The 27,671-nt window shown below is 43.7% G+C and overlaps 2 protein-coding genes across 2 annotated transcripts in view; one reads left to right on the top strand and one right to left on the bottom strand.

Moving 5' to 3' along the window:
• Nucleotides 1-13,205, top strand: part of LOC119396298 (E3 ubiquitin-protein ligase listerin) — a 42,618-nt gene extending 29,413 nt beyond the window's left edge. Inside the window, exons 17-31 of the mRNA XM_037663449.2 lie at nucleotides 341-447; nucleotides 725-844; nucleotides 1,792-1,928; nucleotides 2,559-2,709; nucleotides 4,073-4,211; nucleotides 5,832-6,051; nucleotides 8,011-8,230; nucleotides 8,347-8,415; nucleotides 9,002-9,188; nucleotides 9,340-9,487; nucleotides 10,252-10,381; nucleotides 10,495-10,582; nucleotides 11,132-11,326; nucleotides 12,099-12,266; nucleotides 13,067-13,205. Coding sequence (XP_037519377.1) covers nucleotides 341-447; nucleotides 725-844; nucleotides 1,792-1,928; nucleotides 2,559-2,709; nucleotides 4,073-4,211; nucleotides 5,832-6,051; nucleotides 8,011-8,230; nucleotides 8,347-8,415; nucleotides 9,002-9,188; nucleotides 9,340-9,487; nucleotides 10,252-10,381; nucleotides 10,495-10,582; nucleotides 11,132-11,326; nucleotides 12,099-12,266; nucleotides 13,067-13,126 — 2,139 coding nt within the window. The 3' untranslated portion in view covers nucleotides 13,127-13,205. The remainder of the gene's footprint in view (nucleotides 1-340; nucleotides 448-724; nucleotides 845-1,791; nucleotides 1,929-2,558; nucleotides 2,710-4,072; nucleotides 4,212-5,831; nucleotides 6,052-8,010; nucleotides 8,231-8,346; nucleotides 8,416-9,001; nucleotides 9,189-9,339; nucleotides 9,488-10,251; nucleotides 10,382-10,494; nucleotides 10,583-11,131; nucleotides 11,327-12,098; nucleotides 12,267-13,066) is intronic.
• Nucleotides 13,206-13,673: 468 nt separating this feature from the next.
• LOC119396300 (transmembrane protein 181) lies at nucleotides 13,674-26,744 on the bottom strand. The gene is made up of 13 exons (XM_037663453.2): nucleotides 26,409-26,744; nucleotides 21,806-21,992; nucleotides 20,267-20,357; nucleotides 19,728-19,861; nucleotides 19,243-19,368; nucleotides 18,987-19,067; nucleotides 17,929-18,028; nucleotides 17,416-17,543; nucleotides 15,885-16,034; nucleotides 15,591-15,693; nucleotides 15,274-15,498; nucleotides 14,336-14,402; nucleotides 13,674-13,843 (listed from the first exon to the last, which is right to left on the bottom strand). Exons 1-13 carry the CDS (start codon nucleotides 26,558-26,560, stop codon nucleotides 13,777-13,779), a joined length of 1,611 nt encoding a protein of 536 aa, XP_037519381.1. The 5' UTR covers nucleotides 26,561-26,744; the 3' UTR covers nucleotides 13,674-13,776.
• Between the last annotated feature and the right edge of the window lie 927 nt (nucleotides 26,745-27,671).

The raw sequence follows: 27,671 nt of genomic DNA on the forward strand, positions 1-27,671 counted from the left end.
CCAAGAACGTGGGCGTAAATATCCTAAAACAATTTCACCAATATGTATTATTAGCACTCCTCTCTCTCGAAACAATTCCTAGTGTTATATAGACAGAGCAAGGGTGTGTGATACTATTACAAAAATCAACTGCTACTATAACGTAGTGACTCCTCTTGCTTGATTCTGTTTCTTTCTTATTATCCATCATTCACAAGCAGCCAATCCTGGTGAAAACATGGGTGTAGTGATGCTCAAACCATTAATTAAGCATGAAAGAAAAATAGCAGTCAAATAAAATTGTTACGTGAGCCATGCCGCAGTTTATTGTTCCTTATGAGCAACACAACCTATTTTTCAGGCGTTTACAGTCTCTGTCGAAGATAAAGAGGGCACCGAGAGCCAGTCGGCCTTGAATGCAGCTATAGAGACATTCTCTAATGACGTCTTTGATTCCATCGTCAGCAAGTATGTAACTCCATGTGTACCATAGATTCATGATACTTCCATATTCCTTGACTTTCCCTACTGAGTTTTCTGGCGAAAAATGATTTGAGAATACCAAAATTTTTTTATTTACCTGATCAATTCTTTGTGTCTTAAAACGACTGCAAATATTCATAAAAGCCGTTTTATTTGTAAGAATGGCAGAAAATATATTTTTTTATGGAAATAATATAATTAAAGCCCTCCTGAACTGTACACGCACTTTTGAATTCTCATCGACCTTATTTCTTGTCCACAGGGCCCTCTCGGGCGAAAAGTTGTGGCTAGAAGCACTTGTCTATTTCTTGAAGAAGCTAAAGGAAGACGGAATTGCAAGAAGGATTTGTGACTCTCACTACATTGTTGCCAAGGACAACTTGTGAGGCACTTGCACTATGCTCTTTATGTCTCGTGTAGTACGTGCAAAAAAAACTTGGAGGACGCCTGAGCTTCGCTTTCAAGAGTAGAATGCAATAGTGTATCCCGACCGTGTTCGTATTGCCTTCCCAATCACTATCCCGGCTTCGCTTCTCGGTGGAGACCTATACCGTGCCGCAGGGAAAGCCAAAGTGCGGATGCCCTCCGGCTCTAATATTCATGCGTGCAGCATGACAAAACATGGCCATACGGCGGGGTGACGCCGTTTAAAAGCGCGCCCATGGGCCCTTTTTGCTGTATTACGGGGGATTGTCAAGCCACTGAAAAGCCTCTAAGATGTGTGTACCATGAACACTAAATGGTGTAGTATATAGATAGCTCGCCAGTAGTATGCCAGTGGATGTATGCGGGGGGGGGGGGGGGGGCCGAGCGGCATTGCGCCACAGAGCAAGGGGTTGCAGGTTCAAATCCCCGGTCCCACATGAACCAAAGATTTTTGATTATTTCTTTATTTGCATCTACCTTGAATTTAGCTCACAGACAACGCTGATTTTTCGCTCACAACCAAAGATGCCACCACCTACACTGACACCGGAATTTCTGCGAAACAAGCTCTTTAACGCTATCGCATTAAAACTCACGCATGTCTGGCTAATTAATTTCCTGATGCACACTTCAGTGATACAGCACGTGCTCAAGTACTGTGTGCATTTGTATTCCGTGCACTATTAATGCGTTAGCATTAGCTAAGACGCTCTGGCAAAATGTGTATGAGTTTGTGTGAAGCCCTCTTTACTTCATCACATTTACGTTATATTTGAGAAAAAAATTATTTTGTCGCTGTTACATTGCGATACTTCTGTCACTGTGTTGTGAAGCTTGGTTTTATATGTGCTTAATATGCCCAAGGACATTGCAAGCAAACAAGCATCTTTTACCTCGTTTCAGCTACGGCCACGAAAAGAAAGCAGAGCTCTTGGTTGTACGGTCGCTGTTACCTTTCATGTCCCAAAACAACATTGAAGAAGTGTTTCTTACTGCTGTTGGCTGCATCAGGTCTTGGGAACTAGAGCTTGGCTGGGGTGGTAAGTTTCATTGTCTTTTTGTATGGCCTGCATCCACTGTCAGCAGAGACATATTTTGATGTTGGTTTGCTGTTTGCAGTGTGCTCATTTCATATTGTCCCTATCACTGTCACTAGCCTGGGACTTATGTGTATCCTTTTGTTACATTTTCCTACACCTTATCGGCCATGAGGACAGTGTGGCCTGTGACGAACGCTATGTTTTTAAGACCGCAATGTACGTCTTTGTGTGTCTGCCCACTACATGCTGTGCAAAGACGGTCACTGATAGAACATTTGTCATAATTTATTTATGGACCAGTCATTATCTGATAAAGGTTTCATCGGGACCTTAGCTGGTTACTCGTCATCAGCGTGATATCAGGAAGCTCTAGGCTTAGTGTAACGCAAATGACCTCTCCATATGCATATGCTCTGCATATGTAAAGCCCCGTGTTCTGCTTGCATTCCATCGTAAATTATTGTTGTTGTTACGTTAGTTGTGGTGGTAGTATAATGTTGTCGCTCTCATGTTGACCTTAGATTTTGCACTGAAGCATTTACCACGTAAGTGACTCTAAGACCTCTTACGTACTGTCTTCAGCCTCTCCTCATGTTCACATTGACTATGCCTTTTATTTTCTGTCCTCAGTGGCTGTTGATCTCTTGGGCCTGGCGTGTAAGGCTCTGGAGGGCTTGGACTCTGGAAACACCGAATCAATTCACGAGGCAGTGGTGTCTGTTCTGTACTGGTTACAAGGAACGAGAGGTGCTCAACCGAAGCTCTATCTGAGAGATGAAGAGTGAGTATGGCATGCGATGTCGGCGCATCAGTTTGTTGCTCAATTCCTGGAACTAAGAATCCTGCTTACACGGCTAAGTTTAGCCTAAAGTTTTGTATATGCATTCTTTCTCACTAATTTAATCAAGGGTTTGATGTAGAGCTGTGTGACCAGGTAAAATAATAGTACAGCAATTATAAATCTTGCCACTGTCCAACAAATGGGAAAATCGATGTTTCAATGCTCATGTGGGAACCTTGTTCACAAAAGGAAAAAGGCCATCGCTGAAACGGTTTATGTATTACTGTTGAATACAAGCTCGTGAATCGCTTGTGATGAAGTGACATTGCTTAGATTGGGCCATGATTGCCGCCCATTCTTGGAGATATGGGACAAGCGTATTGGCAACGGGCCAAAATGTGTCATTACAGCTTCATCATAACTCACTTATCAGTATTACTGTTGAATACAAGCTCATGAATCGCTTGTGATGAAGTGACATTGCTTAGATTGGGCCATGATTGCCGCCCATTCTTGGAGATATGGGACAAGCGTATTGGCAACGGGCCAAAATGTGTCATTACAGCTTCATCATAACTCACTTATCACTTTTAACTTTTGAGTCCTGGCAACACCTTTGACAGAAGGGACGACACTTTTCACCCCATCTGTGTGAAGTAATTTCGTCGCATAAACACGAGTACACAGCTATTTCCGCGGTGGCCTTTATGCTTTTGTTTTTTGCGAATAAGGCTCCCGTACTGGGCACCGATGTGTCAATTTCGTCATTTGTTGGTTAGCGACACGGTTTATAATTCCTGTAGTACTATATTCTTTGCAAATTGAGACAGGTTGCTGATGTTTACAGCGACAGGCTTGATTGCTCTGTGATGTTTAAATAGCATCAGATACAAGAGCACAGAGAAAAAGAAAGGTCAAACTACAGCCTTGTGTTCTTCAATTTACTAAGCTTTCTGCACTTCATTATTTAGTAGTTAGTACTTAGGTGGGGGCCATGCTCCAAGAATAACAAGAAATGGGCAGGGATACGTTGTCGTCATATGATGACCTCCTTAGGTGTGTGTTACCTGTTAAATGTAGCCTAGTATTTACATATTATCTGCATAATGAAAATGTAAAACACTCTTGATCTTTATATGCATATGGTATTGCATAATGCTGTCTATGAAAAGTTCTTATTTGGTGTGCAAGCTACCACATTTATCCTTGCTTTTATCTCCATTCTTAAGCTTATTTGCTAAAATAGGCTCACTGTGCATGTTTTTCTTTCGGTTACCCGGTTTTAGGTGCACATTTTATTGCTAAGATGAGCTTTAAATGTTCCTCTACAATCCTAACACGGATTTCATGGTGTTTTCATCAGCGCCGGGCTCTCAGAAGACCAGTTTGAGTGGAGTCGTATGGCCTGCCATTTCTACCTGGTCATTCTGAAGCAGTGTCCCCAGGCCCTGACGCCATGCAACTGGGACTTTGTGTTGCTGAGCATTGCTACATGGAATCAGGCAAGTTGCTCATTTTTCTACGGTATTCTATTGGACAGCAGTGCGTTTACTTAATCAAGAAAGAGCTTAGAACGATGGGAACTTGAGCTACAGGTTGGTCGGGATTCATCGTGTAAGAAGTTCAACGAATACACAATTTTATTTCGGCACAAGAACGAAGAAACATGTCTATTGGCTGAGGCTTGGCATATCAATAGTAGGGTAAGTGCTAGCATGAGCCAGCATTCAATTAACTTGCATGATGAAGAAATGAAGTGCCGATACAGTTGTCTCTTGCATAAGACAGCACGTGTGCCTGATTGACACGTGTAGTCACCATACCTGAGCTTGCTCAGATATGCTCTTTTGTCTACATTCTTTTCGGGTCACGGTGTGCCCTTTCAATTGATAGTTGGTGTTTGTGTTGTCTGGTTTCCTTTCTAATGTCCGTGACAGCGCACCTGAGCTTCTCTTATGATCAAGAAGGAGCTCTGTAAACTGTACCTCTCGAACTTGAATTTGTGGCAAAACTATTCGAAGTGGAACTGTCGTGTGCGCAAAGCATTTTGTCAATTGGAGCTTTTGCAACTCCTGCACTAAGTGGTGAAGCTTTGGGGTGAAGTGTAGGGAAATGTAGCCAACAGTAGCCACCGCTAGCCAACAATTGGTACTGCAACGTTTTCGAAACAATGCAGAGGTGATATTTGTCAACTGCTATGCTTCTTGCATTCTCCAGAGAGGTTGGTCTGAATGTTTTTCGCTGTGCTGTGCCATAAGCATTGCATTTCGGAGAGCTTAACAATTGTGGGGTGAGAGGGAGTTCCAGTATTGCTTGCGCTTATCAAGATATTCGACATTTATTCAGCTGAATGTTTCATTCATTCATTCATTCATTCATTCATTCATTCATTCATTCATATTGCCATGTTTTGCTGTTAGAAAGTGCACAGTGTTACTGGTCATAATTTACTGTAATTTTTTCTTACGTTGTCGCTGTTGTTTATTCATATCATGTGATGATGACAATAACGATGCGTTACTGGTGGAGAAAATGGAGGGTGAATGTTGTGCTTACAGTACAAATACAAGAATATTTGAGCACGCAGAAGGGGTAAGGGGACCTCCTGTTATGCAATGAAAAAAAAAAAAAATTGGACAATTATGGTGCAACAGCATAAAATAAAATGGCCCTGTTGTGTAAGCGTAAAAGATATGTACCAGTAAAGAATATTACACAATAATCGGGTAATGACAGTTACATTACAAGCTGGTTTCATTGAATTTTGCTAAACTTTACTGAAAACTGCACCCGTTTCTTTCTTTTGCTGCTTGGCAATGTTTCCGGGCTCCTTTGATCTCCTTGACGGCAGAAGATCGAAGCAATGTCTCCTTAACATTGTACATTGTTGTACAGGTCTCGCTAAACTTTGTTGAAAATTTTGGCTTTGTAAATAGTAAGATTTTCATTGCTGCTACGGCAATGTTATCAGACTCCTTTGATCTACCTTACAGCGGCAGAACATCAAAACGAAGTATTATTTACTTTGTGCATTATTGTGCAGGCCTCATTCTAAGTTTCGAATCATTCTACGCCTTCCTCAGTTCGACAGCAGCAATGTGTTTGCTTTGTTTCCTCGGCAGAAGTTCAACTGGAGGAGAGCAGTGGAGCTTTTTTCAACAAGGGAGATCATCTTCACCTGCGAGCTGCTGAGTTCCCTGCTGCAAGTCGCTCACGTGACCGACAAGGCACAGCCGATCCGCGAGCAGTGCAAGCTGCCTGAGGGCTTCGACGTCGAGTGGGAGGAGTTCTACACTCATGCCGTCTTCTCTGTGCTCATTCCTGGATTCATTGACATAGCTCGTACGTGTAATTTTCACTTCTTTTTACCACTCTAGTAGTGTGCCCATTGACTGATATTCCACATCCGCATTAAAGGGACACTAAAGAGAAACGATGAATCGGTTTATATCGATAAATTGTGCTCTGAGAACTCTAATGTCGTTAAGAGGAGAAAATTCAAGTTCAAAGTGTCATTTTTGAATTTCGCGCCGAAATCTCCCCGCGTGACGTGACGGAATACTTATCGTATTTTGGCGCCATTGGCTCAACAAAATTACCCCAAACTTGGTATGTTAAGCCTATGGCTTCCTCAGAGGACAATGTACTTCATTTTTGCCGATTAGGAACTGCGTAGTCCATAGTAGGCGCCGTCAAAACATGTGACGTCACTGCGAATGGTGCGGAAACTTCAAGGTGGCATCGCCACCCACATTTTGTTCTTGCACATTTTCTCGTCTTCTCGCAGCAAGCGTGGTGTTTTTGGTATCGTGAAAGAGTACTTTACTAATATGGGAAAAATCATTTTGCTCTTTAGTGTCCCTTTAAGGGGGGTGGATTGGGAAGGGGGGGGGGGAGCGCTTAGCCTGACTTAAGTCTCAATGTCAAGCTGGGATTTCTCTTGCGAAAGTTAAAAGTGCAATAACATTTGTTCAGATGAGCTTAGAGCATCCATTCTTGTTTCATTGCGTGCAGTTTCATTCCTGATTACTGCGATATGCTTATTTACTTTGTAACTCTCGCAGTTCAGAGAAAGGTCTTGCTCCTAAGAAGACTCACTATGTGTTTGATATTTTAGAGAATACATACTGTTCTGGAAAAATAATTGCATATATGAAATCGGTACATAGAGACACATAAGCTTTGAAAGTATCATAAAAGTCAGCTCAGAAATTTTAAAAATATGTTTCTGAAGCAGGCTCCCCCACGAAGCCAGGCTGTGGAGTTTAGGCTTGCTGAAGTCATCAAATCAATGTGCATTATGAGAACGATGAATCCAACGAGTTGTTTATTTGTAGTATTTCACTGAAGCTGATGAGAGTAATAAAAAAAATAACTGAAGACAGCAGAAGCATCAAGGGTAATTGTACAACTCACAATTCAGTAGGGGCTTTACTTAAAGTCGAGCTCGTATGGTGTCATAGGTTTATACATTTCATTGCAAAGATAATTCAATGACTGTTCCTTGTTGATCTTACTGTTGTTGTCGTACAGAATCTTGTTTCATTGTATTGAATTTTATAACATCATTTATAACTAGGCTTGTGCGAATAGTAAATTTTTGATTCAAAGTGAATTCGAAGCGATTTGGTCGAATAATTTCGAATCTAATTCGGATCGTATATATCACATATTATAAAGAAATGAGCGCATCTGTCATGACCCAACTAACCTTCACAATATCTTTTAAATTGAAACAAGGCATGTGCAAATGTCATTCTTTTTGGTTCAAAGGGAAGTGGAAGCAACTTTGAATAGTAGCAGGATTTGGCTTTTGGTAGAATCCAAGTGATAACCTGTAAAATACGTTACGTCTTAAAATTTACTATACTTAGAGCATATAAGCCAGTATAACGAGCTTTTAAACTTAAAAAATGATGAATCGATGTGAGGATAATTTGTTCATTTAACTTTGAAGTGGAGCTTCGCGGCAGTGTGAATTTCCCCTGGAAAGGTGTATTCACGATAAAGCACCCCTGCACTACAGTGAAACCACCTTTACAGGTGGTTACATGCGGTTTACATTATGTTCGTTCATTTCGAATACTTCGAAATTTAGAATAATTTAAATTCGTTTCGAAGCTAATTTGAATACTGCAATATTCGTTCGAATATTCGAACTGCTCGAATATTCGCACAAGCCTATTTATAACATCTTTTGTCCTATAGCTTGTCCCATACAGGCAGCACCGGTAGATTCTCACTGCATCTGTAACGTGGGTAAGGTATCTTCTTCTGCACGAATTTCCTTTTCTTCTGCAGAGCTTTCAACCTGTCCAAATGAGACGGCTTCTGTACTTCTGAAGAAACTAGCTTCGGCGCTGGAGTTTGCAAGCGAGAAATCTGTGATAAAGTTCATGGAGGGCTTCCAAAACCAGGAGCAAAACGCAGCTTCCCTGAACACTTTATTGTCAAAACTGACACCCCTGGCCACATCCAAGTCGCTCGCACTGCAGCTAGGTGCCCACACACTGCTTCAAAAGTAAGGATGTCAATGTTTTTGCATGCTGTGGTTGCAATGAAAGCTTGTATGCCGCCAAAACACGTGGTACTGTCAATGGCAATGAAGTACCTGTAATTTTGTATTTTTATTCACAGGATTGTTCCAACAGTTGCGAGAGAAGAAGCACAAGGTATTGAAAAGCAAGACAGCGACGAAACTTCCAGGTATGAGAATGCGAGTTCCGGGTGCAAGTTTAACTCCTTGCGGTCCGAAACTAATGAAATCAAAGCTCACGTAAAAGAAGTTTACTTACTCATTCAGAGATGGCGCATAATGCAATGAGAAAATGGGCACGTGAATCAACCACAAAAGTACTTGTTGGGCAGTGCGCGAGCACGGACCGCTGCTGCAGTGTTGCGTTTTTGGGAGGGGCCCGACAACGGACTGCAAAGGCATAAGGTTGAATAACCTAACTTTTTGCTTGTGTCACAGAGGCTTTACTGAAGCTGTAATTTCAGAGTACCCAGAATTTGACAAATATTGTCAGGGGTACCTTCTCAAACATAGCTCTTATTGATTACTCATGTATGGATAACAGTGCTATGTTACTAGTATCCATTCTGCATTTACTCAAGCCTGTCTGCCATTTGATTGATTGATTGATTGATTGATTGATTGATTGATTGATTGATTGATTGATTGATTGATTGATTGATTGATTGATTGATTGATTGATCTTTGCATTCTGCCTTTTTCACGTTTGTCATCGGTAGAGAGCATTAAGAAACCACCTCCTTTTGTGCTGCGCAGGAGTCCCCCGGAACCACTGCTTTCGTCGCTGCTCGAAATGGGCCACATTGTCGACGTGCTTCTGTTGGACTTCGACGTTGGTGACTGTTGTCTGGTCGAGGCCAACACAGACAGCTACACGTACACTCTTGGCTACCTTCTTTCGTGGCTGGAACTTCTCGCTTTCTTCGGCGCATCACCCGCTGAGGTAAGTTAGCTACAAATGTGCGTCTGGGGCCATAATCATTGTTTACTTGGCTGCTTCCTAAAGTTGCAGTACAGTGAAAAGCAAGATTTGCTAGTAAATAACCCTCCAATGATACATAACAACACCGCTCTTGGTGTTTTTGCGGGCACAGGCAAGGTCTGAGTACGCCAGCTACCTCCAGGAAGAAGGCGTGCTGTCCTCGCTCCTTCAACACCTGTTCTGCCTGATGCCCTCCAATGTCAATTTGGGCTCCAAGGGCAACACCATGTTCACCGAGCCAGTGAAGCTGAGCCCACAAGGTAAACAGTCTTTTATTGACTTGACCGTGCACTTATTAGTTCTAGATTATTCGCTTTTTAATTCACGAAAAGCACCAACTTACTGTTGTGGCTCAGTGGCTGTGCCATTGCACTGCTAAGCACAAAGACGCAGCTTTGATTCTCGGCCGTGGCAGCCACCTTTCAATGAAGGTGAATTGCAGAAAACGCCTGTGTACTTCAGTTTCACTTTCATTAAGGATCCCCGGGCAGTCAAAATGAATCTCAAGTCATCCACTACAGCGTGCCTCATAATCATTTTGTGGTTTTGGCACATAAACCACCAGAATTTAGTTTAATGAAAAGCGTCCTCTTGACTTTTTATTTTGTTTCCCGCATGTATTTGAGTTATGGATATTGTTGCGTATGGGTGTACACAACATGGATACTGTTAACAATAGGAAAATGTGTTAACAATATGAAATTGTTAAAAGTTGGGGAAAAAAAAGGCCTCTTGTAATATGAACTATCTTTCGAAACTGTAATCAAGGCTTTAGCTAGCAGGTGGAAAGCCGGCACAGTGATGACGATTTCAGTATCAGCACTTCGTGATCGGTGATCCTGCCCCATATCTCTCCCACAGCCCTGACATACTCACTCTGGTGTGTTGCGGGCAATGTTTTAAAACGTAGCTTGTCACTCATCTAAAGTTTTATTTTCATGGTCAGCGTTCACCATTGTTGAGCACGATTATCTCCAACCAGATGAGTTTGCATGAAACGCCCGGTTCGCACTATTTCTTGCAGAGGTGTTCAGCTCGGCCAAGCTGCAGCACGTCGCATGCCAGGTGTACCTGGACACCATATGCAAGTTGCCAGCCCTTGTGCGTGCCTGGTGGAACAGCCAGAACAAGCGTGTCATGGACCACGTTGAAAAGTGAGCTTAACTATGCTTTTTACATATGAGCGTATATTTCCCCACCGTGAAGATTCGCAATACATGTGTATGAAGCTTTGCTCCCCGATTTTGTGCCACTTTACCATCTGCAGGTTTACTTCAAACCACGTGACAAGTGTCATTTCGTCAAGGGAAATCCAGGCTGTGCAAAATGCTGATGTATCGCTCGAGAACATGACTGTGAGTCTTGGCTGCTTTGACGCTTATGTGGATAACATATGGCTAGCTTAAAAGACCAGCCTTAAATTTTGTGTATCATTCATTCAATTTATTGGTTACTCCATGCTTGGAATTTGAATTTCTTCTTGTTAATTTTTGCATTATAATTTATGTTTTGGCAACAACATCGAGTGGTAACCTTGTTGCCTGTTCCTTATTATAGCAATTCTGCAGCTTCTACTTCGACAGAAATGTTCTTTTCTTTTTTTTTTTCATTTATACCTGTGTTTTACATGCCAAAGACACCATATAATTATGAGGAACGTAGTGGGAGACTCCTGATAAATTTTTACCCCTGGGAATTTTTTAATGCGCACCTAAATCTTAATACGCGGATGTCTGCGTTTCGGCCCAACTGAAATGCAACCACTGTGGCTGGGAATCGAACCCGTGTCCTCTTGCTTAGCAGCGTAACGCCACAGCTGCCTAGCCACCGATATCAAGGTGCCTTGATATGTTGCTCATTGCCATTTCCTTTAGTAACCTCTAGCTCGTTTGTCCACTTCGCAGGTGAAGGGCCGACCCACAGCACGAGAAGTAGTGGCCACCTACACCATCGAAGAGGTAGCCATTGAACTGGTCGTCAAGCTGCCGGCGAACCACCCGCTCGGCGTGGTCACCATTGATGGAGGCCGGCGCGTCGGCGTCAGCCAGAGTCAGTGGCGCCACTGGTTACTGCAGCTCACCACCTTCCTGACTCACCAGGCAAGCCTCAAATGATAAGCTCCAGTCTAAAATGTGCTGCTATTTGTGAACACTTTGGTCTTTTGTCTACTGAGAAATATGTGTATCTAACATATGGTATATGTAGTACTTTCCTTATACATGACTCTAAGGAAGAGCAAGATATGTTCCATTAAACTGAACCTTCATTTTAGCGACGTGCATGAATACCACTAACAATTTTTTTACTATTCAAGTTAGCGTAAGAGTGTTTAAATTATTTGAGGTGCAGAGAAGATACTTTACTGTGCTCTGTTTTTAACATTGTAGCTTCCGTTTTGCAAGGTCATCTGATGAACATAGGCGGAACTTTCAGCTGGATACTGGTCAGGTTATGTTATTTCCAGAACAGATACATATCAGTGCATTTTACAGTAGCATATTAGTTCCCAGAAAAGAGATAAGCGGGTTCATTATAAGCAGTGGCGTGAAGGGATTACGATATTTTCGGGCATAGAATGATGCGTTTGGCTGGTTCAGCATACTGAATAACATTGTGCGTAAAACCAACATATTCCTGTCATGCAGCGATTGTGGCCTTAATACAGAAATTGTGGTATTTGTCAACATTTATCCGGGGTTGACGTTGCTGCTTGCATTGCTAATAGAAATTGTAAGTCTTCTGGAGAAGTCATTGAGCTTTTGAAAATAATGATCTTCACATTATCGCTGCTCGCTAACAAAAACTGTATGTTGGCTTGTACGAGAACGCTTTTGGTGAATAAAACACGGGAGGTTACACACCCTGTTGCAGAACGGATCAATCCTGGATGGTCTGGCCCTGTGGAAGCGTAATGTGGACAAGCGCTTCGAAGGAGTAGAGGAATGCATGATCTGTTTCTACGTGCTTCATGGCGCCACCTGCCAGCTACCCAAGCTCTCCTGTCGCACTTGCAAAAAGAGGTTTCATTCCGCCTGCCTGGTGAGTTCATCTTTTGTCTTCTATTAGAGGAGTCTTGAGAAGGTATGGAGATAATGTTACACTTGAATGCCTGCTATCGTCTATTACAACCAACGGAAAAATGTGAACTCTGCCCACAGCCATCGCTGTCACTCCCACAGAGAATTTGCATAAGTGCTCCATCCAATAGCGCTTACTCATTCTCGTGATGTTAGACACTTCTCAACTGTATTAGATGGTCGACTTTTCCATACAGACCCACGTTTGTGTCGCTGGTCTTAGGTTGGAAACTTGAACATCCCGGTAAATTTAATCAGGGATTCTGACATCACTGCTCAGCGAAACGTAATGTTTTAGGCAGTAACGGCGAACCTTTAACTTTTAATATGCATAGTATTTACATTAGTGAAGAAAAAATACATACATATGGTGCAAACGGAAACCAGCTAGCACGACGTGTCTTTCACAGGTGAAGGGCAGGCGCGGCATTTGTGTGGGCGGGGCTTACACATTTTCTTCCGTTGTAACTGACTAGTATACAACAAAATATTAGACTGCATGAAAGAAGCCTGCCTTCAGTTAGTGTTGATACAGAGAAGCGACCGCGAAAGATATTACTTCTGAGATACGAGCCAATATTCTCCAAATAATGCAAGCTGCTGTAAGTACAACTAGAAAATTTCTAAATTATTCACCGCTCGGGTAATTGTTCTTTTTTTTCACTTCTGCTGTCATCCCCTTCAACTTGAGATGTATTTTACCCACTGTTACTGCTAATTAACAGTGTTTTATTGTTATTTTTTTCTCTCTCTTCAATGCAGTTCAAATGGTTCAACACGAGCAACAATTCCACCTGTCCGTTATGCAGAAATGTGTTCTAATTTTGCCTACAAAAGCAACGTCGGTGCCACCTGTTAGAATGTTTCAATGCACGGTGTTAATAAAAATACAACAGCGGGATCTGAACACTGTCTTTTTAGCAGGAAACATTAACCTCATTACAGGAAGAACCTGAAGCATGGTGTGTGCGAAAGAATTTCAGTTGAAAAAAACACATTCATAAAATGTGTTACGTGAAATCACGACGTTCTTAGAAATACGTCATCCTGATTCAAATGAGCTTTTTTTTTTTTAATTGTGAAATGCGTAGTCTTTGTGCCAGCTGCTGAATGTATGACACACATTAATAGATACGAATAGTAAACAACATTGTTAGTATGTTTGGATGCATGGGGTTATTACAAAATCCCCGCTTAAACTAAATCCTCGCAATAGTGATCTTCATCATCTGCATACAAACGGCAGTCATCAATCTTTGTCGAAGGAAACTCTTCCTTCTTGAAGTGCAGCACCATTGTTGCCGACATCTTGTACTTGAGTACGTACTTCAGGTTTGTCTGTGCACACGAGATGAAATCTTGGCACAGCTTATTCCTATACAAAAATATGGTTTATTGTTTTCAGTTGGCATTGGTGTTGTTTGGTGGACCTGTCGCAATGGTTCCACGCAAAGGCATCGTCGCTCCTTCATTCAGTCGCTTTCTTCTTTGTCTTGTCCAAGGCGAACTGGGTTTAATAACCGCTCCTCGGTGTCCGACCTGCATAGTGTAATGAAGTACATACTATTATCGAATTGTGATGATGATAAATACAGCAGCGTAAGCTTCAGTAACGACTTAGTGCTTATTGGACGAACTTATGTCCAGCTAAGCAGGTATAGCACTCATAGTACAATGATAGCACTGAGCAGTCATCGTCGAAATCTCATCTGAGGGTTGAACATGCCAACTATTTATACATGCATCGTAGTACATTGCAGCATAATCACTGGCGCTTTCATACTTTCTGGGACATACCCTACCTACTATTTACGTTGTTCATGCGCTCTGATTAAAATCAGTAATAGCATACCAAAAGTATCCAGTATATGGAAGCGCATCTTGCACTGAGCGATCACTTCGTAACATTTGTTAGCCGGTGAAAGCCGGTCACCACGAAGCCATAATCAAGCATACATGTCAGTACTGATAACTGATACAAAAAACATTTTGCACTGGGGGTCCGTGTCAACTGGAATATTGTTCACTTACCCATAGATGACCTCCTCGTCAGAGTCATTCATCATCGATAGGGTTGGATTGTCCTTCAGATGAGATTCTGGAGGAGAAAACACAAGTGATAAGACATTTGGAGCACTCTTGTGTGGTGGTGCCCTACAACTACAGTTGAAACTTGTTACAAAGGAGTCGTGTTGGACACTATTTTTTTGTGCGAAACGCTAAAACAAGGCTAGTGTTATGGCTTTGTCTTGTCCAATAGTTTATTATAGCTGTGTTTGTCCGTATATCTGTATCTGTATGTCTATTATATCTGTGTATATATGCACATATGAAGGTTCAAGTGTATTAACTTTATCTTGAAGATTAGAGAGTAACAGTAATAGAGAGTAATATAAAGATAATTAAGCTGCTTGCTTTGTAGAGTAAGCACAGCGCTGGGGTACTATATGAAGATTGTCCAGTGTGATGTCTACAACTGAACTTGTTTTGGAGATTAGGTAATAATATTGTGATAAAGACAGTTATAGTAAAGATGCAAGATGAATGTAATTATCTTATTATGTGTCCTCTCACTTTAGTGAGACTGAACAGTACTGGTAGTGGTGCTTTTTGAATGAGCTGTTCTGAAGATTTGAGAGTAATAGATTATTATAATAAAGATGTGGATAAGTTCAATAAAATTGTGGTATGTAGCCTGCAAGGTTAGAACTGAGATAGTTCAAGGGAATGTTCCTCAACTACAAGAAGTGTGTGATGTGTCATACGTTCATCTACTGTTGTTTATGCGTATGCCTACACAGAGCTTTCTTTTATGGCCTTTTTTTTTCTACATTACAAAAGTTGTGTGACATTAGTTCCGAAACAGACACTTGTGTAGACTTTTGGCAGACTTTTCTGTGTCGTGACAAGTATAATTTGGGTTCACTGTGCTGCAGAGTTTCATGTCACGATGGTGAACATTTTCTCACCTAGAAAAGCATTTGGTGGTGGTGAGTACACATACGCCATTGTGTACAGATAGAAGTTGAGCAACCCGTAGAAGGACATAAATTCCGCCGAGCTCCCATACGTCGTCGACAGGTCAGCCACGAAGTTGTCTTCGAGGACAGAGATCCCAAACCGCATCACCGTGATGACCACACTTAACGTCAGAACAATTAGCATCAGTGATGTCATGAACTTTAGCCGAACGTCTGCAAAAACGAAAAGATAAACTCGTGAAGGTGTTGCAGTGGTTTGAATGTGAGGACATGGCTAGATCTGGATGTAGAAACGCATTACTTACCAAAATAAGGCATGGACCTTAGCTCTGTGTATGCCTGAACAACCAGGTAAAGAAGATAGGCCAAGTATATTGATCCCATGGTGAAGAAAAATATCTTCAAGGCCTGTCAGAATGAAATCAATTTTGAAAAGATAGTTAAGGATGAAAATTGGGCTGTTTGGATTGGATCTGCAACTACAAACAAAATTTGGCAACCACAAGACCTCTCGTCTCACAAGTAAACTTTTTACTCAGACCTATCAAGTAAGCAGTGCCTGTACCGCCTAAATGTAGCAGACTATCTGGTATACTGACCGCAAATCCCTGCGTGTCGACCTTGTAGTTGTACGTGGGGTCCCTGAGCTCGTTGTACCTCTGCCAGGAAGCGAGCACAAAGGCGGCCGTCCACAGCATGCCCACCACGAGAAGTTTTGGCAGATAGAAAGTGGCGAAGCGACGCTCGTTCTGCACACAATACCCAGCAAAGTGTTATCTTCGTTATCATTCAGGCCACTCATTATTATTTCTCTGGGCATGCACAAAACCATGGTATCAGAACCAAAACTGTAATATCCCGTTAGAGTGATTCCCGAAAGCTCTTACTCTCCTATCGTTGCATTCTTTACCGTAGATTCACGCCTGAGCCCGTATTGATTGATGGAGAGGCTCAACATATGAGTGCAATTAGACTATAAATGACAAACAGCTCTTGAATGCCGTGAGTCTATTTTAGATGTCTGTCGCCGGCAGCTCACACTGACTAAGTGGTATACAAGGTGTGTTCACATTTTGCACATTGGACATCATGTAGTAAATGTGTCTAACAGGCCAAGGCAAAGGCAAAGGGCCTACAAATGCCTTATTTGACCTGTAATATTGTATGAGACACTGTGACAGACAATGAATAAATTTTACATATGTGTAACTTTGCTGTAGCTGTATAATGAGGTTTGTAAAGGTTTAAAGTGAAGTGGATCAACCTTCTTTAGCAAGAGAATTAGTCAGCACTGTTCTTGTCATTTTGTTTATAGCAACTGCTGTATGTATATATATAAGTATCTCAGTGTCCGCATGCACGCCTAAAATATTGGTCCTGCTTGTACCACTAGTTGCACAGATTTCGAAGATAGTGCGCCGGACATGAACTCTTGATGTGTGCAGCAGCCGATTATTAGTTGGTGTAGGCACATACAATGTGTTGCTGATAGGGCAGCAGAGCTTGGAAGTGAACTACTCAGTATAGCATCTAAAGCTTGGAATATGTTTTCTTTTGCTCAATATATTCTGTGTTCTTGTGTTGCAATTATGCTGTAGTGCTACGTGCTACTATGTTTTGATAGCTCGCCTGGAAGACGTCTAGATTTTGTGCCCGATAGCATGTGTTGTGGCGTGCATTATATTCTTGGACTTCGTGGGTCCCCTCTAAATCTTCTTTTATCCTCGCTGACGAAGCACTTTCTCGAAGAAAGGATGTTGTGAAGTAGTCTGCCTATTGCTGCGCTTGTGTTGGGAATGTTTTAACGGTATGTGAATGCCCTCACCTCACCACCATAGATGGGCTTTAAGCGATGAAAATTCGTCCAACAAGGAATGTATGTCACTTCAGTCAACATTTGCACAAGGAGCAGTCTTTTTAGCAATAAGGGAGGAGGACGTATATAAGTTCACTTATTTTCCTGCTCCCGCTTTGACGATGGGACAGAGTGAGTTTAGTGTACATAAAGATGCTACTAAAGAAAGTACCTGAAGAAAAAAAACACAGTTGTTGCTCTGATGAACAAGTTCAATGACTTCTCGTCATCTGACCGTTCTCAACCACATGCAAAAACCATTCACAATTTCTCACTTGGCGGATGCCATGGTAGACGCAGAGCCAGAAAAGCAGCAGTGCACACAGAAATGACGCCTGGAAAATCGCATCCAGCATCCCGGGTATCCAGCTGTTCACCAGCAATGACATGGGGAACACGGGGTCTGGAGTAAAGAAAGAGAAACAGTTGCACATGGTCTCTGCAGCACATGGTCCCTGCAGGCTGACAGTCTGCTGAAATGTTACGGTACTGTTATAAACGGTATGGACATGTGAACGAGTGAAGCAGTGAACCCTGTCTGCAGTACACAGGGGTTTATCCAGAATGTCGATCATTATGGGGGGGGGGGGGGTCGCTGTTACCAGGACGTGCCGTGGGGTAGGGGGGTGAATGAGTGCCTGTTGGTGAAATGGGAAGGGGAAAGGGTTGGCCTGCATAATTTTTTGGGGGTGTCGGGATCCTCCTTTGGGGGAGGCGGACTGGGAGGGGGATATTAGGGGAGTTTATAAATCCCTGGCAGTACGTTGGTAGATCTAGCCGTCACTTACCGTTGTGCAACAGCAGGCATGGCAGGAGGATGGACATCCACTTCTGTTCGATGGACCAATCCCGGAAGACGAACCTCCGCAGTGTGTGCGCGAACCAACACTGCATGCACACGCCGTGAACAGAACTTTTTGTCAGCATATACCACATGTCGCACTTGGTGATTTATAATGTCATTCACATATGTAATATGAACGTTTGAACGCGTTGCTTTTCTCTTGGCAAGGTACAAAGCGGCAGTCTAACATACTGCGATACAAGGTGATTTTGCTATAACAGCCTGTGCCGTCTGCTGTCGAGCTAGCATATACGTGAAATTTCTTGTAAGTTGACCACGGGGGATAAGTTGGGCATTTCAAATTTCCCGCCGCAAGTTCTCTTCTGAGCAGGTGCCGTATGCCACCGTATGTTTCCTTGTAGAAAGGTCAAAGCTCCCTCTAAAAACTGCAATTACATCTACCCCCCCCCCCTAAACTTCCCCACCAAGAAAATAAATGCAGCTTTGCCAGAATGATGAAGCAGCAACAATAATGACAAAGTATTGGGCAATTGTACAGCTTTATCCGTTTCACAGTTTTATCCGTATTAGGCCCAAGTACGATAATATTGCAGTTGCACTTAATACGGAACACCACGGCGACGACAACGGTGATAATTAACCTGGAGCGTCCATGTGTAATTGTGCGCACAAACCGCATTGCCTGTTGTGTTTAGACAGATGTTAGCACCGATGTTGGGCCAATACAGGTTGTGCTACGTGATGCACAGTCATAGCTGGCCAGTGCACGAAAGCATGTAGCATGTTAAACTGCCATTTATTCTTATTAATAAATGAATACCATCTCTTGTGTGACACAAACTGTCAGGTGTCTGCTATACTACTGCGGTGACTCTGAGGAAATGTGTAAAAAGCACGACTTCGTCTGTAAACGACGTGGTAAAAAGCTGCTTTGTTAAATCTCGTCCGTTATACTGCTATGTGTACGTCACACATAGAAGTTGGCTACCCACATGTAAGCGGCCAATGTGAACGCGTACGTTGCTGTTGCGCTGCACTTACCGTGACAAAGAACGTCACGAGTAGGAAGATGAACCGGAACCATATCTCCAGCTGAGTAAACGATGCGTTGTAGCTCTTGTACTGAAAAATAAGATGCGTCACGCTTTGTCATTGGGAGCTTTCAAAGCTGGTGCAAGCTGCATAATTAGGACAACATCGCGCTTATGTAGTCTACAATAAACCTCGGAGCGCCAAATAATTTATGGTTTATAGGCGTATCGCAAGGTGATGACTCTTCAACATCTGGTAAACTTACATGAAACGTGACGTCGTCTATGTGGTATTTCTCGTCGATGGTCTCCAGACCATAGAATGTGACGGTCAGCAAATATCGGGAGTAATCCAAGAAGCCCAAATGCAGGACCGTGAAGGCATCGCAAACCTGCGATTTTTGAAGGCGGTATATGTTGTAGATGAACACTTAAAGGTGCGCATACATACTTTACCCAGAGCGCGCGGGCTTCGTATACCAGAGAATGAGGTAAAAAAGTCACAGTTTCACCGCAAGGGCGAAGCAATGAATGCGATAGCAACAAATTGTAGTGTTACACGATGTGAGGCTGGTAGCTAACTGCTTTGTATCCGATCTCGCGTAACTACAAAACCCTGGTGTAAGAGAATATATATATATATATATATAAGCTACTTTTGCACGAGCTGTATACTATTCATTATACACGCCTGTAGCAACAGGTCATGTCACGAGAACAGAAATGCAGTTTCTGGAAGTTCCGTACTCGCCTTCTTCGAGCAGATGAGCTGGCGCACTCGTATGTGCGGTCGTGAAGAGCCATAGATGTTGACCACGTGACCCTTGCTGGTGATGCCCTGAATGTTGACCTCAAGGTGGAACGCTTTCCGAAACGTCTCGTCTTCTGCAGAGAAAGACGGAGAGAGGCATCATGCATAAAAACCGCAACACCTGTCACTTGGCATTGCTAAACATAACTCGATAATTTCAATTGTGCCTAAAGTTGAGAGGTACAACGAGCTTACTCAGGAGTTTAAAACGCTATGGCAAATAATTTTATATATTTAGGCTTTGTGTGCGCAAGGGTGAGGTCAAGCCACCAAAAAACTTTAAAATGGCTGTGAGTTTTCCACTGGGGAACTGTCGCATGTACGAAGCATGAGATTCTTATGCCATGCATCGGCAAACACTATAGCCAGCAACATGTAGAACGTGTTGTGTATGCTAGCAGATGGCGGATGCTTGCTGCCTCGCAAAGGTTATGTATATGCACACATTAACTAATTTGTGCCTTCACAGCTATACTCACCGTCCTCCTCCTTGGTGGTGATTTGCGCGATGACCCAAAGCTGCTGACTGTACGCCGATAGCGGAGGAGTCTTTAGCACAAATGGCCCTGTCTGAAAACAGCATGAAAACAAGAATTACAATGGGTTCCCGTAGTTGTCGCCAACTGTTCGCCACAAATTAACACTGGGCATAACATTTGACTCGATGTTAAGAATGGTAACAAAGCGCAAAAGACATTCAGTGTCTAGCTATACGTGTTTTTTACATGTGCACATGTATTTTGTAATGCTTTATACCATTCGCATTTCCTTTACTTTTGGTGGGTTGTATGTCAAATTATGTCGTGTACAGGTTCACCCGCTCTTTTTACGTGTAACTTGTTACATGTAGCATACTAATTACTATACGGTACGGTACGAAGAACTTTATTTAAGGATCTGCAATCTATAAAATCTTTCTGTGCATTAAGGGGCGGGGGGTACTTCCCGACATTATTTATATGCATTTCCATACACTATGTATAACTTACTCGTAGCTTCTTTAGAGACAGTAGGTGTGTTGCTGTGATCGTACTACGACTAGCTTTGGTTAGCAGTGAACTTCTAAGACTCTTTCCAATAGATGTCAACTATTCCAGACATCTATAATTGGCAGTGTCAGGTGCTTTCGTACTTCAATACTTAGCAATAAGCAATACTTACGATGAATACGATCAATACTTAGCATATTTGTAAACAAGGCAACTCGTTTTCTCAGTCGAGAGCTCATGCGACGATTAAAATGGTATTTACTAGGGCTAGCAGAGAACAAAACGTAGCTGTCAAAGCAAAACTTTGTCCCATCTGCCAATTCTCCCAACAACGTATTGATTTTGGCGGTTCTGTATTAGTACTATTAAAGCGTTACTATTTGCTTTTAAGCTCTACGTTGCTGACAGAGTGGTAAAGATGTGGTAGCGAGGTTAACCAGAATATCATCCCAACGCTATGGGAGTGGGGGACAGTTACAAGAGCAATACAAGATTAAGGGAGAAGAGCAGAGCCCTAATTGCTTTACGCAAAAAAAAAAGTTGATTTACGTAAGCCTGGCCTCACAGCTCATCAGCGCAGAAAGCAGCTCGACACCTCCTGCAATACTTGAAGGCGCATTACTGAAGTTCCCGACTGCACTTACGCTGGTGCATCAAGCTTGTGAATCATCTAGACATATTACTTATCTATATCTCTCTCGCTGTCCTATTCGCCTACCCACGTTTCGGGATAGCAAACTTGACAGTCTTTAACGTCCTTGCTTTTCCTTCTCTCTCTGTTGTCGTGCCCATAAGCGTTTTCTGATTGGCCGCCCAGCAATTGTAATAGCAACGGGAACGATAAGGGCGCAGTTTGTGCACGGCCTTTGCAAAACCTAGGTGGCACTATAATCGCCCAAGAGAATTCCAGCGTGCAGTCATAGGCAACGCTAGTTAACTAGCTGTGTCTTCATAGTCAGAAAATCGCGAAGTCATAGGATAGCTTGCTGTGCATTAAGCGTCGAGTATGTCAAAGTCGTGGCCACTTACCGCCATGTTGAGTTTAGTGGCGTTGTCTCCCGGCGTGCCCAGCTCAGATGCGGAGCGCACCACGGTGGTGGTGATGGGTGGCCCCGCGAGCCCGATGAAGAGGCAGAGGCACAGGCAGGCGAAGAACACCAGAAACATAACGACGAATTCCCGCTTGTGCATGGTGTACAGCCGCATCTGCACCGACCTGCGCCGCCAAGCAAGTTTGTTACAGTATTTATGCAATTTAAGAGGGCCGGGTGATCAGCGCGCTCGCTCGCTCGCTCGCTCGCACGCACGCACGCACGCACGCAGGCACGCACGCACGCAGGCACGCACGCACGCTAGGTTCTTACGCATATGTACACAGTGAAACGGCGTTTTCTTGCTCTTAACAAGATCTGTGCAATGAAAATAGGCTTTCTGTCCTGTAAAGGGTGCTTTGCCTTACTACTACATTGTATGAGGTGAAGCCAATAATGCATGATTTTTTTTTTTTAATGTAGAGCGTGCGTTGCCTCTTTATGACCCCCCCCCCCCTTTTTTTTTGCGGCGAAGCCAGATATTAAAAACATCGATGCGTGTATATGCATCTCTGGGCATGCGCATATTTGCACGTTGTGCAAGAACAAGTATATGCATTGTAACACCGAATAATATAGCAGGACCGTACGACAAAACGCATGCATAATTAGAGACGCACCGAGCTTTTTTTTTTCTGGCCTTCCTTCTAAGTATCATATCTTCTTAAATGTCGTTCATTTTTATGTTTTTATCCGCTAATAAACACAGTAAGAACCTTCAAACAGGTTTCTGTTATCGCGGATATTATTACCTTTCTTATCAATAATAAGAACCATTGAACAGGTTCTTAATTATCGTAACAGATTGTTAAACATCGTAATGTCCTGCTATCACGTGACCACCTTCTTCGTCATGAGGCAGCACCCTTCTCGGAAGCGAAGCCAAAACTATGTGCAGAAAGGCCAAATTAGTATGTTATTTAGGGCGCTATGGAAGCTTATCATTATATTTACTAAATTCTAAAGGCATAGGACCTTCACTTAACGCAAAGAAAAGCATATATATATATATATATATATATATATATATATATATATATATATATATATATATATATATATATATATATATATATATATATATATATATATATATATATCATTGCTCCTTTAGAGGGCCGCGTGCTGAAGTTGTTTTCACATGGTACTACACGCAGTGGTTGCTCCCTTGCGCGTTTACAACTGTAGACAGAGGTGGGCCTAAAGGTCGCCAAACCCATCGCTCTTGCAACCGCAGTATTTCGCCACTCGCGCTTCGGGTGGCATGCGTAAGGTCTGCACGTTGCGCAGGATTAATTGGTTAACCGCGTAAGCGGCTCGGCGCTCTACATTACGTCAGAGAACGCTTTAACAGGACGGCGGAACGCGTTTCGAGGCGCGCCGAGCCGGTTTCCCCGCTGTGAGCCACGCTCAATGTTTCTTCACCGGAATCCGTCTCTGAAATACCATACCACCAGCAGTCAAAGCCTCTCAACCAATTGGCAAATTCAAAAAGGAACTCAATACTTTCCATACATCCATTCCATACTTTTCATACTTGTGGTTACCTCTTTTACCCTTTCATGCCTGCTCACAACCTTCTGTTGACGAAATATCGCATCGTCATCTTATATTGCGGAGATTAGGTGCGACCCCTTTTTGCTTTGTTTTTGTCGCTTATTTTTACTATTTTTCAACGTGTAATCATCTGAAAACTGCTTAGGAGTGTTGAATTACCTTTATTTTTATACTGGCTTTTTTTTTTGCTGCTTTTGTTGTTAATTTCTTATGTCGAATTTGTTTTGCCTGCGATGTCTTTTATTGCTTGATTCCGTACCGCTGTTTGCTACTTCAATTAAGTATTCCACATTCACTACTGGAGGCGACGCGGTCCTTATTCAGCCTCTGAATATGGGACCTACTTCTGTACACACAAATTTTGTAATTCGTTTAATGCCTAAACAATACCACTTCTGACTTTGACGCAACAAAACGGCGCTTTCTAGATCCTAAAAAGCGTGCTTTGCCTCACTAACACCGTTAATGCTGTGAAGCTAAACATTTTGAGAACTTTTTGTTTTGTAAAGCGTGCTTTGCCTCTATTTTACCCTTTCTGCGACGAAGACCGAGGTTCAAAACACCAAGGCTCGCGTGTGTGTACGTATGTATGTGTGAATAGTGCTTGTGTGTGCACGTTGCGGCGGGAAGAAGTGTCTGCAATACAACGCAGAAGAATGTAGCAGGATTGTGAAGCGCACGCAAGTTGTGAGGCGCACCGAGTTTTTTAAGGCGAAAGCATTATTTGCCTCATTGTTGCTTCACACGCCTCATCGACTAACGTGCTTTGCCTCGCTATTGCCGTGTATGCGGTGAAACCAAACAATTTAGAACTTTCTGTTTTGTAAAGCGTGCTTTGCCTCATAATTACTGCTTATGCGGCGAAGCCAGAGCATCAGTGTGCGTTTGTATGAGAGACACTGCGTGTGCGCGCGTCTGAAGCGTGCTTTCCCCATTGAAAAACATCTGGCGGTAGAGCTGAACGTGTAGGACACATCCAGAGAAAACTGTTTTGAAGTTAAAACTCAGCAGTGCGCTTTTCTTTCGAGGCGGAGAAGCTATTCGCCCCGAAATCTCGTTGTTTTTTTTTTTTTTTTGTCGCTGTTTCAGTGTTCTTCAAGCTACTTCTTGGTATCATTGCGAACCACCGTAGCAGTTAACAACTGCATCTCACAAGACACTCGAAGCTTTAATACGAAAGATAAAATGAGTGTAAATGACCAAATTCTGCTTCTCTCGTAGCCTGAGTCGCTTTGTGATGTTAAACCCCATAAATCAACCACTTCCCCATGAACTCCTGCATTGTTTAGGTGACGCTGTATCAGTCGTACAGCACTACACGGTAAGATATCACGCACTTCACAATAGTACCGAAGCCCTCGATATATGGCTGCCCATCAGCATTTTTAAATGTTACATTTATTTCGTGCCTTAGTATTGTCTGTACCCATCATAATCAAGTCGTTTAACTTGTGAGACGGGCTAATGCTTACGCCTGAAGCGGCCTTCGTCATGAATATTTCACTATTTCAACCACCACATCTGTTCCGAAAAGGCCGCGATATCTTGGCTATTTGCAAGCCACGCGGTAGTTTATTTGCGTATATTCATGCGCTACCTCCATCTGACTTATTGACCGCTGTTGCGCGCTGAACTTATCCATACCAGCTGTGCTTTCAGCGGTAATTTATGACGCTCCTCCCCCTTTTCCCCCTTCCGAACCGACGCACAGGCCGGGCGAGATAGCTCGACAAGCGAGCCGGAAGTCATCTCGGTAATGTAGGACGACAAGGCACGCTATATATCTAGCTGGCTACTTTCACGAACGAGATAGCCGCGCGCCTTTCCTTTTACGACCAGTCTATAGGCAACAACGGACGATGAAAACCTGGCGTTGTTAGCGCCGAAAGTAATAAACCACAAGCGCTGCCCGCGAGTTATACGCACTTGACTCCTTTGAAACGCCGTATGCCCCATTGTTGCCCTGCTACTCGCTTACCGCGCAGTATACAAATAGGATCGAATCCGAGGTAACATCTGATCGAGAGAACACCAATATAAACGAGGTATTGTCGTGCCCAGAACATTGAAACGCGCTTAGCCTCACCGGACCGATTATCGCAGTACGGAAGATGAAGTGCTGCCTTCGGACAGCAACTCAGGCGAACGGCTACAATAACATAGTGCACGTTTTTGAATTCGTGCATGTACGTGTTGAGGGTTCACTGATGGTTTTGTTACTCTCTTAATCTCTCCCTCAGCGGAGGGTAGTGAACCAGATATACTGCGATCTGGTCAACCTCTCTGCTTGATTAACTTGTTTTATCTCTCTCACAGTACACACTGTTAAATGGAGACATCCGTTTAGCTTCCACAGGTTTTTAAGTGCAGCTTTACCCTTAATCTAAACTTCTGGCAGTGCGAGCGAGATTTACAATGTTCCCTCGTACAGATCCTCGTCCGCCTCGGTGGTACAATGGTTACGGTGGTCGGCTGCTGACTAGGAGGTCGCGGGTTCGATCCCAGCCGCGGCGGCCGCATTTTCGGTGGAAGCGAAATGCTAGATGCCCGTGCACTGTGCGATGTCAGTGCACGTTAAAGAACACCAGATGGTCGAAATTTCCGGAGCCCTCCACTACGGCGTGCCTCATAATAATATCGTAATTCCGGCGCGTGAAACCTCAGCTATTATTATTATCGCGTTGATCATTTTGCCGTACATATATTCGACGCGTGTATGCGTCCAAGCAGTCTAGGTCCAGCAGGTCTGGGTGGGTCGCGCGTTGAACCCTCTGTGGGCACAGCCGACGCGTTGGAGCGCGCGGAAAAGCGGCGCGATTCTTCCCCGTCCGCGAACAGCGCGTTGGCCGGCTGGCTAGCCAGCCGGCGGGCGCGCGACTATCCCGTCTACGAAGCCGATCCGTTAGGTATACGTACGGGAGGAGAACGAAGTCGCACTTGTACGCACGTATACAATTCGAGTCTCGACGCGCGGACGTGCTTACCTTTCGCACCGGTCATGGTAGTAGGCGGGGGCGATGAACTTGCCGAACTGGCTGCAGAAGAAACCGAAATGGGAAAGCATGTAGCGCGTCTTGAGTCTCCAGCTGGCCCAGTTGAAAGTGCGTCCCGTCGGTTGACCGCTGGGATAAGGCATGCCTCGCTAGCGCCGCCGCGCCTGGCGACGAAGGGAACAACGACACCTCCTCGGAACGGGAGACGCGCTTTCTGCGCAGCAGCGCCCGAGATGTGCGCGCTCATCCGACGCCGCCTTTTTTCACAATTCCCCGACCGGCGCCGCGGTGGCCCTTCGATACACGAGTGCTCCTCTGCGGTGGCGTTTTGTCGCCAGCAATGGTGGGCGAGGGTGACGATACATAAGCACGCTATGAAAACACTCTAAGGAAAATGAAAGAGAGGGAGAGCTAGAGAGGAGGATGCGTCCAGCTTCTCTCCTCTTTTCCCGTATTCCCTCCTCCTCCTTCGTACGTTTCGCACGATCGCGTTCTTCTCTCTATCCTTCTGTTTCTGCGTGCGTGCGTCTTGATAGCGTGCCTGCGTGCGTTCACGCTCAGTGTAACCGCCTGTGGGAGGCCCATCCCGATCACTTGCTGACACAAGCACACATCGCTTCCCTCCCTCTTCCTCTATCTTTCGATTCCTTCTCGCTCTCTACATAGCCTATTCGCTGGGTGTTGGTATCTTCCCTGATCGCGAACGGCGGGTCAATACGTCGGCGCCTGCGCCGTGCGCCTTCGCGTGCGTGGGCGCAGCGGGCCTTACAACTTGACCGACCGCGCTTGCCGTTACATATTTTGGCGTCGCGCGGTGGTTCAGTTCGGTTAACGGCGGGATTATGGTGGTCTTCAGTGACGATTGCCCACAGTTGTCATTATAATGATCTACAGTGACATTTGCCTTGGACACCACGATCTGTCTCAACCCCATCTGTTTGTAGGCATGGGGAGATAGTGAAACATGCGTTTATAGGGCAACTATAAATAGGTGGGTTACCTTGTGGGCAGCTTTTAAAACTTCTTTGACATGCTGCAATTTCCGCCATGAGGTACTGTACGACGACAAAGGAGCCAGGCTCCAGGCAAGATTTTGTTTTAGCGTATGCACGAGAAAGCGGCAGGGGAAATGCACTTTGATCAATATATAGTACACATATAAGAAATGTGCAGGCAGCTATTGTCATAGGTCATTTTACGCTAGCTATCCTATATAGCACACAGAAATTACGGGTAACCCAACAACGGTCGTGT

This window comes from Rhipicephalus sanguineus, chromosome 6 (genome assembly GCF_013339695.2).
Source record: "Rhipicephalus sanguineus isolate Rsan-2018 chromosome 6, BIME_Rsan_1.4, whole genome shotgun sequence".
Lineage (NCBI taxonomy): Eukaryota > Metazoa > Arthropoda > Arachnida > Ixodida > Ixodidae > Rhipicephalus > Rhipicephalus sanguineus.

Excerpts from the sequence above, each read along its gene's own strand:
- LOC119396300 (XM_037663453.2), bottom strand. The coding sequence starts at position 26,560 with ATGCCTTATCCCAGCGGTCAACCGACGGGACGCACTTTCAACTGGGCC. Across the intron at positions 16,035-17,415 it reads TCTACCATGGCATCCGCCAA|AACGAGCGTCGCTTCGCCAC; the intron begins GTGAGAAATTGT and ends TATTGTGTGCAG. Across the intron at positions 15,499-15,590 it reads AAGGTCCATGCCTTATTTTG|ACGTTCGGCTAAAGTTCATG; the intron begins GTAAGTAATGCG and ends TCGTTTTTGCAG.